Source organism: Somniosus microcephalus, chromosome 6, assembly GCF_052327205.1.
Source record: "Somniosus microcephalus isolate GS21.2 chromosome 6, FLI_Smic_1.0, whole genome shotgun sequence".
Classification (NCBI taxonomy): Eukaryota; Metazoa; Chordata; class Chondrichthyes; order Squaliformes; family Somniosidae; genus Somniosus; species Somniosus microcephalus.
The window spans coordinates 52,688,863-52,703,824 of NC_140992.1; the positions used below are offsets into that span (position 1 = coordinate 52,688,863).

Genomic DNA, 14,962 nt, shown 5'->3' on the forward strand with positions numbered 1-14,962 from the left:
GTGTTACAGCAATGCTGAAGATGTGTTTAAATAGAATCAGTGGTAGATCAAGTCTTTCTCTAGACCCAGACACCAGCACCTGGTGGTTTCAGATGCGAACTGCAGATCACAGACTGCAGTGTTAAACAATCTTCTGCAGTTCTAAAGGAAAACATTTAATAATGTGAAAAAAAACTTTAATAAGTCAGCTTCCATTCAGTTGTCCCTCCTGGGGAATGACATTTAAAAATAACTATAAAAGGAGAAAAAACTGTTTTGTGTGGCATATGGTGTGATGTCACAATTTTGAAACCAAAGGAACCTCCACGAGCTCATCAGGCTTTCGAGGTGCCTCTGAAAATGGGGCTTTCAAACCTGAATTCAGAAATTGCTCCTAAGTTCTATGATGTGGTATGAGTAAGAAGCGTTGAGATGAGTCTTGATGGTCACAGTTGAATGATTTCAGCACAGTGAAGATGCAGGGAAGAGGCAAAATAATTATATAAATATATTGATATGAATATGCATGAGTGCTTGACCCTCTGATCTGTTGGAGCTATATGGCATTATTTGACATGTATCTGGCAACACTATCTAAATTTTTCAATCTTAAGATGTCATGCACAATTGTTTTGTTAATTTAACAGAAATTACACTGCATGGAAGTCTTTAATGCTCTAGCATATAATGCACTGATCAAAATAAAATTTAGGTTAATCTAGATGGCTCTTTTTCTCATTTAGTGGTGCTTTATTACTAAAAATTATATTGCTAAACTTTGTGATAGAATGTATATCTTTAAAATGAGCTGAATAAATTTAACATATCCTGCAGGATACTTCATTGAAAAAAAATTATCCACTAGTATCTCATGAGGCTTCAGAGTTTATAACTCATGAGGTACACCATTTCATTGCTTTACCCCAACTGGTGAATGAGTTGTCCTAAGACCAAATGTAAATGTATTCATGTATCTATCTTATCTATATTTTATTAAAAATCTTATGCTTGCAGGCAGTTCCTGGCTGTACCACTTGACTTTTTTTTGTCACATTTTCTGTCAACTTTTTCCATTTACAAATTCTTGTGTCCATATTTATAACGGATTTCATCAATGTAAACCTGTCACGCTGTAATGGCACTTACTGGCTACTTGGTGGCTTCCAGTCCAGTCTGTGCAACTTCTCTGGAAAATTTCAGAGCCTTTATTTTATTTTATCCACAGTGATTCCAATAGGGGAAGACTAGTATCTTATTAAAAATCTTATGCTGGCATTTCCTGCTTACAAACCTTACTTTCTGTTGCCATGTCTTTGGTCACACTTTTGTGTTAACTTTTTCCATTACAAATGACTATGTCCACATTTTCTATTCAATTTCCAAAAGGCAACTGTCACGACTATATAATTACTGGCTGTGGCCACCAGGTGGCTCTGTGCACCAAATCACAACTCTTTCCAAGTTCCACTGCAATCTTGATTATCTTTTGCATACAAGGGGCAACTTCAAGCTAATACTATCTTCCAAAATAATTACTGTTTTAAAGCAGTGCTAGGTGAAATTTACTAGTATAATTAATTTTGCTGATGGCACATATTTCCTCTCCACAAATCCTGACTTCCTGTGTCACAAGTTTACATCGTAAAATGATATATAAACATTTCTAATGGAAACTCCAATGTTAAGTGGCACCACTGACCTGTAATGATTACATATCATGGCACTCTGTTGCATTTTCCCTCGGAATTACTAAAATGCTTTCTGAAAATCAAATCGTCACAACTTTTCTCTAACTAGAATTTCTGCTTTCTAAAATATGATTTAAACAAAATAAAACATTCAAATATGTTACATATTTTGCAGTAATGTGATGATTACATTTTTCCATTGAATTGTCTTTTGTGCCTTTTAGTGCTTTCGTGAAAGGTTTTTTTGAAGTTCTCAGCATCTTCCAAACGCCTGGGCCTGGACTTGATATTTTTACCCAGAGCTGTGACTGTATTATCTGAATGCAATTGTATAGTCTGAGCAACTGCAGTGTATGCAATTTTCCAGGATGCATTTAGACAGCTGAACTGCTGGAATATTTTTCTTTAGCTTCTAGCAGTTTCCTGTCCAATTGTTTTTCTAAATTATTTGAAGGGAAAATAGGCAAATTTCAAAAGCTTTTTTCAGAAGTTTATAATGCATTTCTTAAACATAAAGATTGTGTGTGTGTGTAAGACAGTGAGGAAAAAATTATAAAGTGTACTGATTATACTTGTATTCTATACATTTCAGAAAGTGTATGAAGCAAAGAGAGTGTCTTTCCTCACCCTAATTTGATTTAATATTTCAAATATATATTTGGGTTCTTTCAAAATTAAAGCATAATTTTGAAAACAAACTTAAAAAATTCCATCAGCTGCATTTTTGTGATAGTAATTACAATATTTGTATTTTCATGCTAGAGAGAGAGACAGACAGATAGCCCGACAGAGACAGGAAACAGAATCGAGATAGATATACACAACCAGGAACTCGTCACAAAACACCAAATTTATTGTTTGCAGAGATGCTGTTGAATGCCACAAAAGTCGGTGCTGTCAGAGATGGAATCCCTCCCCATCCAGTGTTGCCAACCCCATGGTCTCCACCACCCCCTGCCCACTTCTGACGCCAGGAATGCATAAGCGAACCACACATTCTATACTTCAGGTTTACCATCCACAGTTTTGCCAAATTCTAGATTCCCTTTCTACAGTGGTGCCAGGCCAAAGGCCGCCTGCCTATGCTGCCAAATATTAACAGCCCCAATGCAGTACTGTTAAACTCAAGAACCATGCCCCAGTTCTACACTGTGAAAGCCCAGAATTACCATCATTGCTACCAAGGTGCATGACTACCTCCAAGTGCAGCTTAAAAAAAAAAGAATCTGAGAAAGTGAGACAAGTGCTGACACCAGCAGAGATTGTTTTTTTTAATCTTAATTCCTAGTGGTTATACTTCTGGGAGCCAAGGAAAAGTTGTGATCTTAAAAGAATGTGGCTTATATATATACTTGATGGGGAAGCCATAAAACAAGGTGTTAAATCTGAGATGCTGATATTTTGGTTATGCATTGTAGCAAGGAAATTCTGAGATATTCATGAAGCCAATATATAGCTGTTTTTGAATATTGGAGGCGAAGATTGATTGACTTTTTTCTGGATGAGCAAAAATTTCCTCTAACTAAATATTGGGAAGACTGAAGCCATTGTCTTCGGTCCCCGCCGCAAACTGTTCCCTAGCCACTGACTCCATCTCTCTCCTTGGCAACAGTCTGAGGATGAACCAGACTGTTCGCAACCTTGGTGTCATATTTGACCCCGAGATGAGCTACTGACCACATATCTGCGCCATCACTAAGACCACCTATTTCCCCCTCCGGAACATTGCCCAACTCCACCCCTGCCTCCGTTCATCTGCGGCTGAAACCCTATCCATGCCTTTGTTACCTCTAGACTTGACGCACTCCTGGCTGGCCTTCCATGTTCTACCCTCTGTAAAATTGAGGTCATCCAAAACTCTGCTGCCCGTGTCCTAACTTGCACCAAGTCCCATTCACCCATCACACCTGTGCTCGCTGACAGCTGACATTGGCTCCTGGTTAAGCAACACATCGATTTTAAAATTCACATCCTTGTTTTCAAATCCCTCCATGGCCTCGCCCCTCCCTATCTCTGAAATCTCCTCCAGCACCACAACCCTCCGAGATCTCTGTGCTCCTCTAATTCTGGTGTCTTGCACATCCCCGATTTTAATTGCTCCACCATTGGTGGCCGTGTCTTCAGCTACCAAGGCCCTAGGCTTTGAAATTCCCTCCCTAAACCTCTCCGCTTCTCTACCTCACTTTCCTCCTTTAAGACGCTTCTTAAAACCTATATCTTTGACCATGCCCTAATATGTGGCTCGGTGTCAAATTTTGTTTTATAACACTCTTGTGAAGTGCCTTGGAACATTTTTCTACGTAAAAGGCACTATATAAATGCAAGTTGTTGTTGTTCAACTTCCATTTATCTCCCCAGTTAGGTGACTTCCGGCACCTCCTGGCTGGGTGGGTAGGCAGCTGCTCATCTCCAAATTCATGGTAGTGCCATTCTGTTTGTAGCTAATATGAACTGAGCCAAGGAGCCTCGAGTGACTTGACCATAAGACCACTCATGGTGCAGAATTTTACTGTATCAAATTGCTGTGCTGCTGAATTTTGGATTTGTGATATTTGATCTTGAAGTTGGAGAGTCTCTCTTTTTATATATTAAACGTTTAAAGCACTACATTGAGAAGGATGAGGGTGGAAATTCAACGTGTTCAAACTTCATGCTATGTTAAATAATGAAGAACGAACTTGCATTTATATAGCGCCTTTCATGACCTCAGGACGTCCCGAAGCTTTACAGTCAGAAAAACGTAACATGCCAGATTTTGCTTTTCGCAGCGTGCATCGTTAGTTAGACTTGTTTGTGCACATTTAGCTTTAAAAAAAAATTTGCCCACAAAGTTGCTGGAACAACGAGTTGATAATGGTGCAGCGAGGGCAACAGGGCATCTGGAACCTTGGTGATCAACGGGACAAACATTGTATCTCCTTAATGAGATTAAAGGATTGAGAAATAAACTGAGGAAGGACTGAGAAGGAGGGTGAATTAGAATGGGCGAATTCAATGCAAAATCAGATACAGAAAGAGGGATAAAGGGAGGGAAAGAAAGCTTGGATTAAGACAGAGAGAAAAAAGAGACAAAGGAAAAGTAAGGGAATTTTTTTTTAAAATTTGACATTTTTAAAATCTAAGACAATTCACAACCTGAAGGAATGAGACTCCACACTTAATTGTTTACTTTCTGGGCAAGAGAGGTTGATTGGCAGACATTAACAATTATCACATAGTTAAGAGTACTTAAGCTGTTGGTTACAAGACTTAACTTTCTGTGGAATAACAACAGAAAATGCTGGAAAAACTCAGCAGGTCAGGCAACATCCGTAGAGAGATGTTTGAGTTGACGTTTCGGGCCGAACCCTTCTTCAAAACTGGAAAGAAAAGAAATTAGATCGAAGGCAGGGCTGCGATCGGACAAAAGAAGTGAAAGAAACAAAAGAGCTAGACGAGATGGTAATAGGCTGAGATTAGGTGTAAAGTGTACTGGCAGGGCAAGAGATAGCTGCCAGGTGTGAGAGAGAAACAAAAGGGAAGGGCGGGGGGGGGGAAAGGAGTGGAAAAATTACAAGAAAAAATGTGTAATAGGGGCCGAGGTTATGATCTGAAATTGTTGAACTCGATATTGAGTCCGGAAGGCTGCAGAGTGCCTAATCGGAAGATGAGGTGCTGTTCCTCGAGTTTACGTTGAGCTTCCGTGGAACAATACAAGAGGCCAAGGACGGTGAGGTCCGAGTGGGAATGGAACGGTGAATTAAAATGACAGGCGACCGGAAGCTCGGGGTCACCCTTATGGACTGAACGGAGGTGTTCCGCAAAGCGGTCACCCAATCTGCGTTTGGTCTCCCCAATGTAGAGGAGACTGCATCGTGAGCAGCGAATACAGTATACTAGATTGCGAGAAGTACAAGTAAATCGCTGTTTCACCTGGAAGGGGTGTTTGGGGCCCTGGACAGTGGGAAGGGGGGAGGTATAGGCGCAGGTGTTACATCTCCTCCGCTTGCACGGGAAGGTGCCGGGCGAAGGGGGAAGGGCTGTTTGGGGTGATAGAGGAGTGGACTAGGGTGTCTTGGAGGGAGCGGTCCCTACGGAATGCTGAAAGGGGAGGGGAAGATACGTTTGGTGGTGGGATCACTTTGGAGGTAGCGGAATTGCCGGAGGATGATCTGTTGAATGTGGAGGCTGGTGGGGTGAAAGGTGAGGACAAGGGGAACCCTATCGTGGTTCCGGGAGGGAGGGGCAGGAGTGAGGGCAGAAGTGCGGGAGATGGAACTGACATGATCGAGGGCAGTGTCAACCACGGTAGAGGGGAATCCTCGGTTGCAGAAAAAGGAAGACATGTCTGAAGCACTGGTGTGGAAGGTGGCATCGTTGGAGCAGATACGGCGGAGACGGAGAAACTGGGAGAATGGAATAGAGTCCTTACAGGAAGCGGGGTGGGAGGAAGTGTAGTCCAGGTAGCTGTGGGAGTCAGTGGACTTGTAGTGAATATTGGTCGATAACCTATCCCCAGAGATGGAGACGGAGAAGTCGAGGAAGGGAAGGGAAGAGTCAGAGATGGACCATGTGAAGGTGAGGGAAGGGTGGAAATTGGAGGCAAAGTGAATGAAATTGTCTAGTTCGGGGCGAGAGCAGGAAACGGCACCGATACAGTCATCAATGTATCGGAAAAAGAGGTGAGGGAGGGGACCCGAGTAGGACTGGAACAAAGATTGTTCCACATAGCCCACGAAAAGGCAGGCATAGCTAGGACCCATGCGGGTACCCATGGCAACACCTTTGATTTGGAGGAAATGAGTGGAGTTAAAGGAGAAGTTGTTCAATGTGAGAACAAGTTCAGCCAGGCGGAGGAGGGTGGTGGTGGATGGGGACTGGTCGGGCCTCTGTTCAAGGAAGAAGCGGAGCGCCCTCAGGCCATCCAGGTGGGGGATGGAGGTGTAGAGTGATTGTATGTCCATGGTGAAAAGGAAGCGGTTGGGGCCAGGAAACTGGAAACTGTTAAAGTGGCGGAGGGCGTCCGAAGAGTCGCGGATGTAGGTGGGAAGAGACTGGACAAGGGGAGAAAAGATAGAGTCAAGATAGGAAGAGATACGTTCTGTGGGGCAAGAACAGGCTGAAACGATGGGTCTACCAGGGCAGTCCTGTTTGTGGATCTTGGGAAGGAGGTAGAAGCGGGCTGTGCGGGGTTGGGGAACTATGAGGTTGGTGGCAGTGGGGGGAAGATCTCCAGAGGAGATGAGGTCAGTGACAGTCTTGGAAACGGTGGTTTGATGTTCGGTAGTGGGGTCATGGTCCAGGTGGAGGTAGGAGGAGGTGTTGGAGAGTTGGCGTTCAGCTTCCGCTAGGTAGAGGTCAGTACGCCAAAGAACAACAGCACCACCATTGTCAGCGGGTTTAATGACAATGTCAGGAGTGGATCTATGAGAATGGAGTGCTGCAAGTTCAGAGGGAGGTAGGTTGGAGTGAGTGAGGGGAGCAGAGAAATGGAGACGGCCGATGTTACGGCGGCAGTTAGCGATGAAAAGATCTAGAGAGGGTAAGAGGCCAGGGGGAGGGGTCCAGGTAGAACGGGAATTCTGCAAGCGGGAGAAAGGGTCAGTTGTGGGGGGGGGAAGACTCCTGGCCAGAGAAGTGGGCACGGAGATGAAGGCGGCGGAAAAAGAGCTCAACATCGTGCCGAGCTCGAAATTCATTGAGGTGGGGCCGTAAGGGGATGAAGCTCAGGCCTTTGCTGAGGACTGATCGTTCAGGGTCAGAGAGTGGAAGGTCAGAGGGGATAGTGAAAACGTGGCAGGGGGTGAGATTGGGAGAAGGAGGGTCAGAGGAAAGTGAAGGGGAAGAAGGTTCCGGAGGGGCGTTGGTGTCCAAGAGTTGAAGCTTGCGATCCTTGACATCGGAAAGGAAGAAAAAAGTTTTTTGTTGAAGCGTCGGATGAGTCGAAGGATGAAATGGAACTGTGGACCCGGACAGCTTTGAGATAGAGTGCGCCGGTGTTGCTGAAGAGAGAAGTCGAGAGTGTTCATGTGGCGCCGCATGGCGTTGAGCGTGGATCTCAGGATGCGGCGAGAGCAGTAGTTCGAGGAACGATGAATATCTTGGAGATATTTGTAATCCTGGGTGGATCCGAAGCACGAAGGGTGGAAGTTTAGTGGACAATTAATGTGCAACTTCAGCAGCTTCGTGAAAATCACGCTCTCACAAAGCTAACGGAGCGGCGCAAATTGGCCAGGAACTTGTGGTGATTCACAATTCACGGGGTATCTCTTCCTCTTCAAGTTACTGGCCCATTTGCACATTAATAACGGTGTGCGTCATTCAGACTTTATTTTTTCAGTAAAATCTGACCCAACTTGGCCTCAAAAGTTAATGTGTGTCAAAGCTTTAGTTTTTATGTCAGAGTATTTGAAAAATATCTTCTTTGTTTCAGGATGAATTTAAGACATGGTTTCGGGCAAAGGTTTACACATTACTTTCTCCTGGGACAGATCCTATGGAGAATTTGGAATCCCAAATGAGTAAATCAGTGGAAAATGGACACGGAAACCACACAGCTGAGCATCCTGTTGACCACAACAAAAAGTTGCTGCTGAGAAAAAAAGCAGAGACTGAACCAGTGCTGGTAAGAGATCATAGAATCATATACATTATAACACAGAAAGAGCCAATTGGGCCCAGGCAGCTTGTGCTGGTACTAACTCTTGAACTGGAGTTATCTACTCTAATCTAATTTCCTTGCCCTATCCTGTATCCTTGTATATTCCTTTTCAATACTTACCGAATTCTACTGTACGTGATGTTGTAGTCTCTGCCTTAATAGTCACTAAAGCATTCCTTGTTCTATTAATCCTCTGTGGGAAAATTCTACTAACTACCCTCTTTATCCTAGTAAGAATCCTGAGGCACTGCTCTCTTATTGCTGTTTCACCAACCAGTGGAAACAATTTTTTGGTATTTACCCTCTCAAACTCTTTCTGAATTTTTGAAAACTTCTATTAGGTGTCTGGTGAGAAAACGCACATTTTCAAGAATTTCTTCATAGCTATAACTTCTTATTCCTGATATCCCTCCAGTGAATCTTCACTGTACCCATTGGATGGCTCTACCATCCTCCCTATAATGGAGCGCCCAGAACTGTATGCAGCACTCCCTACTGTGGCCTAACCAATGTCTCAAAAAAACTCAACATCACTTCCTTGGCTTTTATAACTAATGCCTGTATGCATAAAACCCAAAATCTCATTTGTCTTTTTATGTCCTTTTTCTACTGATATTCTCATCTTTAAAGATCTATGTATCACCATTCCTAAATAATTCTGTTTCTCCACTCTGTTAAAAGTTACCGTTTAGGGTATATTTCCTTTTTCCCAAAATGTACCACCTCTTGTTTCTTGGCATTGAACTGCATATTTTACTGGTTCAAGAATGAATATTGGCCAAGACACTAGGAGAATTCCTGTTGTTCTTCAAAAAAAAGTCCCATGGAATCATTTATGCCCACCTGAACAGGCAGACCAGGCCTCGATTTAACATCTGATCTGAAAGAAGACACCTCTGACAATGCCTCACTCTCTTAGTACTGAAGTGCTAGCCTGGTTAGGTGTTGAAGTCCTGGAGTGAGGTTTGAACGCACAACTTTCTGACTTCGATGAGAGTGCTACTACTAACCCAAGCTGACACTTCAGAGGTGAGAGAAGTATTAACAATCAGACAAGTTTTTATTGTGTCCTGTCCAGGAGTATAAGAGAGCTATTTGAAGAATTTGGGTATAGAAACAGCATTGAAGTCACATAGAGAAAATTAATCATCAAACAGTTAGATTAATGTAAAACCGAAGGTGAAGGAGGAGGAGAGTACCAAAAGTAAAAAATGCCGATTGGATATTAAAAAAAAAACAACTTTTAAAGCAGGCAGCGTGTTTTGAAGATGAAAGAAGCATATAACTGCTCGAGGTATGTGGGCAAAAGGAGGGGGTTAAAGTCGAGAATAAAAATGTTAAGGTGCACTTCAGTCTGTAATATCACATCAACCCACTACTCTTCAAGGCCATCTTTAAAATCTTGTGTATGTATGTTTCATTTAATTTGAATTGGAACAACCCCAACAGTTTAACAATGTGTACTTTTAATGCTGCACTATTATGCATTTTATGTTGGGTATAGTTGGTTATTCTTTTATTATTCATTTTAACACTTTATTCAATTTAATGTTAGTATTCTCACTGTTGCTTTTCAGGTTCGTTATTTTGTACATCACAGTGTAACATACTTCTGGAACAACTTCTTACAACATTTTAAAGACCTAAAGTAAGATCATTTAACTTTTAAATGGGCAATCTAAAAATCTTATTGTACATCAATTATACATATCACAACAGTTTTAATTGGTTTAGTAAATTATAATCTGACCTCCTTTTCAAATTAAATCGTTGTCACATGACTACAGCATGAATAATTTCAAATCCTATTATATTATGTTTTGTTCTTATTCATGAATGTTTAATAATAAATACATCAACTATGGAAAATTGTGATATTCTATCCTTTTTTTATTTCCCAGGGGACTGACTGAGGGTGTTTCGTGGTCTGCTATTCATGACCATCACAGTAAAGGACTGAGTAAAGAGCTGCAGAAATATCGGTAAAGCATTAGTAAATCTGTTCATAAATTTGCTCTTCTGCATTGTTCATCTTTAACATATTCAACAATTGGATTTACAATTAGTTTGATTTCCTTTAATTTTTTTTGAACACACCTGTGATTTGTTTTTAAGTGTTAACATGTCAATAATTAGTAATGACCAGTTGTAGTTTCACTGCTTACTTCATAGACTGCTTTGAAACATCTTTATTACATTTTACATTAGTTACACTTTGTTGTCTCTTTCAGCAAGTTTTTACTATGCATTAGCTTGGGGTGAGAAAAAGAATTACAGCTGCCTCTTTTTAAACATGAAGCACTGTAGCTTCTCAGAGAATACACTAGATATACTGTCAGCAGGTGTACACATACCAAGTTACAAGCACCTCTCCTGTTACCTGGCTTATGACCTGAAGTAGACTATTGAAAGTTGATTGATTTTTGAAGATAGGCAAGAAAGTCATGCTATTCTACAGATTTGAGCATATTGGCTGACTTACATTTTTGCATCTGTCCACTGATGGTTGGCTTTGCAGATAAGACAGTGGGTGCCCTAGGTTATTACCGTGCATTTTTTTTTGTATTTCTTCCCTTATTTGTGTTCACACTGTTTTATTTTTATTAAGCCATAATCTCTTTTATGTAGTTGGTGTATTTTTAGAAACCATTTAATTTGTCCCTGTGAGCACAGCTGTCTGCTGGGACTCTGGGATTGTGTAGATAGCCCTATAGTCTTCTGACACCACAGCATTACCCAAGTGATTTTTTTCCCCTGCACCACATAAAGTACTGCCCTTGCAGCTTGGCTCAGTTGGTAGAACTCTTGCTTCTAAATCAGTAGATTGTGGGTTCAAGATTGACTGCAGACTTGGCTACATAATCTATACAACACTTCAGTGCAGTACTGAGGAGGTCTGGGGAACAAAGAGTAGAAACTTGAGAGCAACAATGTTAAGGTGCTTTTTGGTCTGTAATTTTAAAAAATTGCATTGAAACAATCCCAACAACTTAATGTGTACTTTTTCTGAGGTGCTGTTTTTGAGATGAGGCCTATTCTGACAGTTCGGTCGATATAAAAGATCCATGGCATTATTCGAAGAGTAGGGAGTTCTCCCAGTGCTCTGGTCAATATTCCTCTCCCTCAGAAAACACTGAAAAACAGATGAACTGGTCATTCATTTCATTTGCTGTTTGTGGAACTTTTGCTGCGCACAAACTCAAATTGGCTGTTGCATTTGCCTGCATAACAACAGTGACTGCACTTCAAAAGTTAATTTGCTGGTTGTACAAAGCTCTGGGATGTCGTGAGGACATAGGATGATATATAAAATGCAAGTTATTTCTTTTGTTACAAGTGACTTTTCCCCATTATTGACATTTGGACACCCTCTGCTGTCATTCTCATGTGGAAAATTACCGTGGTTTTTTTTTTCTGTCAGTTTATTTTTCTAATTGTCAGGATTCAGGCTAAGTATGGCCAGCATTTCCGATTCTCCTATTTCTGACGTTTGTTGCAGCATAGCATGGCTTTCTGAATCATCTGCGGTTTTGCGAGGATCGGGAGGCATCACTCCCGACAGTTATAGAGTCATAGAGTTTTACAGCACAGAAAGAGGCCCTTCGGCCCATCGTGTCTGCGCCGCCCATCCTTACAGTATTGAGAATGGATTCAAATCAGCCTGTGGTGACATGTGTGATGCAGCTACTCGAGGTCTGGCCAAGCGCAATATGCTGCAACTCAACTGGTCAACTTTTTCCTGTGTTTCCAAAGGGAGGGTATTTATTGGAAACATATAAGCTAATGCTATATGTAGGCCTAGTGCTGGCTGGCATAACTCCAGTCAGTAGCCTATTAGTATTTATTGAATGTTTGATTCAATCTCTTTTCCCCAGAGCTTCACATGTAATTGCAGTTATGATGTTCGAGTTCACCAGATATTTCTCTCCTGAATGCTTAAATGCCCAATATATACCCAGGTGTTTAACAAATATTCTCAATACTGTAATTAGCTTACTGGAATTGACACAAGCCCTCTTGTGCTCTCCTAGTCTTTGGATAGTGGAAGAATAAACACTCTATCAGATCTTGTGACTTAGAAACTACAAATCAGATATATTAAAAGTAAAAATTAAACAATAGCAGAAAATCAATACAGCAGATTTTACTTGATAACAATGTATAACTAAGCCACCTTGGGGACAAAAATAATATGGTTAGATGATGTGTTTACACAATGAACAGGGACAATAGTTAGTTAGTTCTGTAGAAGGGTTTCGACCCGAAACGTTGACTCTCTTTCTCTCTCCACGGATGTTGCCTGGCCTGCTGAGTTTTTCCAGTGTTTTCTGTTGTTATTTCGGATTTCCAGCATCCGCAGTATTTTGCTATCACAATAGTTAGTTATCTGGTCTCGGGCTTCCTCTAAGCAGCCACATATATTATTGTTGGGATAATCTATTCATTTGAGCCCAGCATGGTGTATCTGCCAATAATCCACTTTTGTTCTTGCCATGGAAGGAGTTCAGCGAAGATTCACCAGGCTGATACCTGGGATGGCAGGAATGACGTATGAGGAGAGATTGGGACGATTGGGCTTGTACTCGCTGGAGTTTAGAAGAATGAGAGGGGATCTTATTGAAACTTATAAAATTCTGACAGGACTGGACAGACTAGATGCAGGAAGGATGTTCCCGATGGTCGGGGAGTCCAGAACCAGGGGTTACAGTCTAAGGATAAGGGGTAGGCCATTTAGGACAGAAATGAGGAGGAATTTCTTCACCCAGAGAGTGGTGAACCTGTGGAATTCTCTACCACAGAAGGCAGTAGAGGCCAATTCATTAAATATATTCAAGAAGGAGTTGGATATATTTCTTAAGGCTAAAGGGATCAAGGGGTATGGGGAGAAAGCAGGGACCGGGTACTGAAATTGGATGATCAGCCATGATCGCATTGAATGGCAGAGCAGGCTCGAGGGGCCAAATGGCCTACTCCTGCTCCTATCTTCTATGTTTCTATGTTGTGTGGTTGAGGGTATGCTAGTTTCATTGACGGGCCTACTGGCAAGTCACTGAATGGGTTAGAGGTTGTAGAGACAGCCCACCCACTTCCTATGGTCAGAAGTAACCAAAAGGAGGGAAAAAGCCACGTTGGAGACAGGTCAGTCACTCGGTCTACTTGGGTCTGGGAGCTCAGAGCTGGTCAGATGGTGACCAGGAAAAGTTAAGTTAGCCCACTAACTTAGGAAAATGATTCACAAGAATGGGTCTGTAAAGTTAAGTGAAGTGAGTTTTCGTTATAATATTCACTCTGGTATATTCACCTACTGTATGCAAAATAAAGTAGCTTAATGAATCATATCTGGCCTCATCTCACTGAAGTGTGTGTTCAATCTGCATACTGAAAGATTAGAGAAGCACTCAAGGGCAGATATGAAAGACATAATATCCAGTTTAGATCATAAGTGGGTACTGTTGTTATGTCCTTTGGTTACGCTATTATATGGTTAGATATTGGGCAGTGTGGCCTGAATGCAAGATCTACGGGGGTGACCAGACTGTTGAACCCAAGAGAATATCAAAGGCAGACCAGAAATTTGCCATCCATTACGTACATTCACCATCCTTTGCATAAAGTAGCAGTCTAAACTGTTTTTTCACTCTCCTATGTTTGAGACTATACCCTCATACATGAGTATAAGGATAATTAGCAAATATATTCCTTTATAAAATAAAGGCTTTTCTGGCTATTTATCCACATATTTTCATTTTGTGGGGTGGTTTCATAGATTAAACCCATGCAGAAGAAACCCGAAGTTGAAAAATGAGGATTACTGCACTCTAGGTTAGCAAATAGCTTCTCTTTTTCTTCAAGAAAATTGAATTAAAATGTACTCAAGAATACACTTCAAAAATGTTTTGAAAACAAAGTGGCATTTAATTCTTGAAAATTAGCACAATATGGCCAGGTAGGAAATTGTGACTGTACAGGTTGGAGAGTTTATGGAAAATTGCTGCTTATTGTACTAAATTTGTATGGTTGATTTTTATTTCTGTGCAGGAAACTGTTTTTTGGTGTGAATGAAGTTGAAGTCAAAGTGCCTTCAGTATTTAAACTCTTAATTAAAGAGGTGAGTATTTCAAAAAATGTTGTAATGGGGACTTGTCCATTGATTTCCCCCCCCTCCAAGTGTCATCAATACTTTTTTAAAATCCCAGTGTGGTAGATAGATTGTTTGCTAATGATTGTATAGAAACATGGGAAGCGTAGTAGGCTATTCTGCCCATCGACCTTGCTCTGCCATTTCAGTTAGGTATGGCAGCTCTTTCTATTTAATCCCATTTCCCTGCCTTTTCTCCATATTCTTAATGCCCTTACTTTCTAAGTAAATATCTTTCTCCCTTTTAAATATCTAGTTGACTTTACATATATGGCCTTCTGGGGCAATGCATTCCATGTTCTTGCAACTCATTGTGTGAAGGAGTTTTTTTCCCTCGATATGCTTTTAATTCAACTAGCTCAAATTCTGAGATGTTCCTTTGTTCTGGATTCCCCAACTATTTTAAACATCTCAATCATCTGCAGGCAATATAATGCAAGTTTACCTAGTTTTTTATTGCTCAGTCGCTTCATCCTGATTATTCTTTATTGAACTTCCTGCAAGGTCAGGATATCC

The 14,962-nt window shown here is 41.3% G+C and overlaps 1 protein-coding gene across 1 annotated transcript in view; it reads left to right on the plus strand.

Moving 5' to 3' along the window:
- atp13a3 (ATPase 13A3) overlaps positions 1-14,962 on the plus strand; it is a 173,847-nt gene that overhangs the window by 8,476 nt on the left and 150,409 nt on the right. Inside the window, exons 2-5 of the mRNA XM_085990222.1 lie at positions 8,080-8,271; positions 9,885-9,955; positions 10,209-10,289; positions 14,347-14,416. Of these exons, the coding sequence (XP_085846348.1) occupies positions 8,080-8,271; positions 9,885-9,955; positions 10,209-10,289; positions 14,347-14,416 (414 nt within the window). The remainder of the gene's footprint in view (positions 1-8,079; positions 8,272-9,884; positions 9,956-10,208; positions 10,290-14,346; positions 14,417-14,962) is intronic.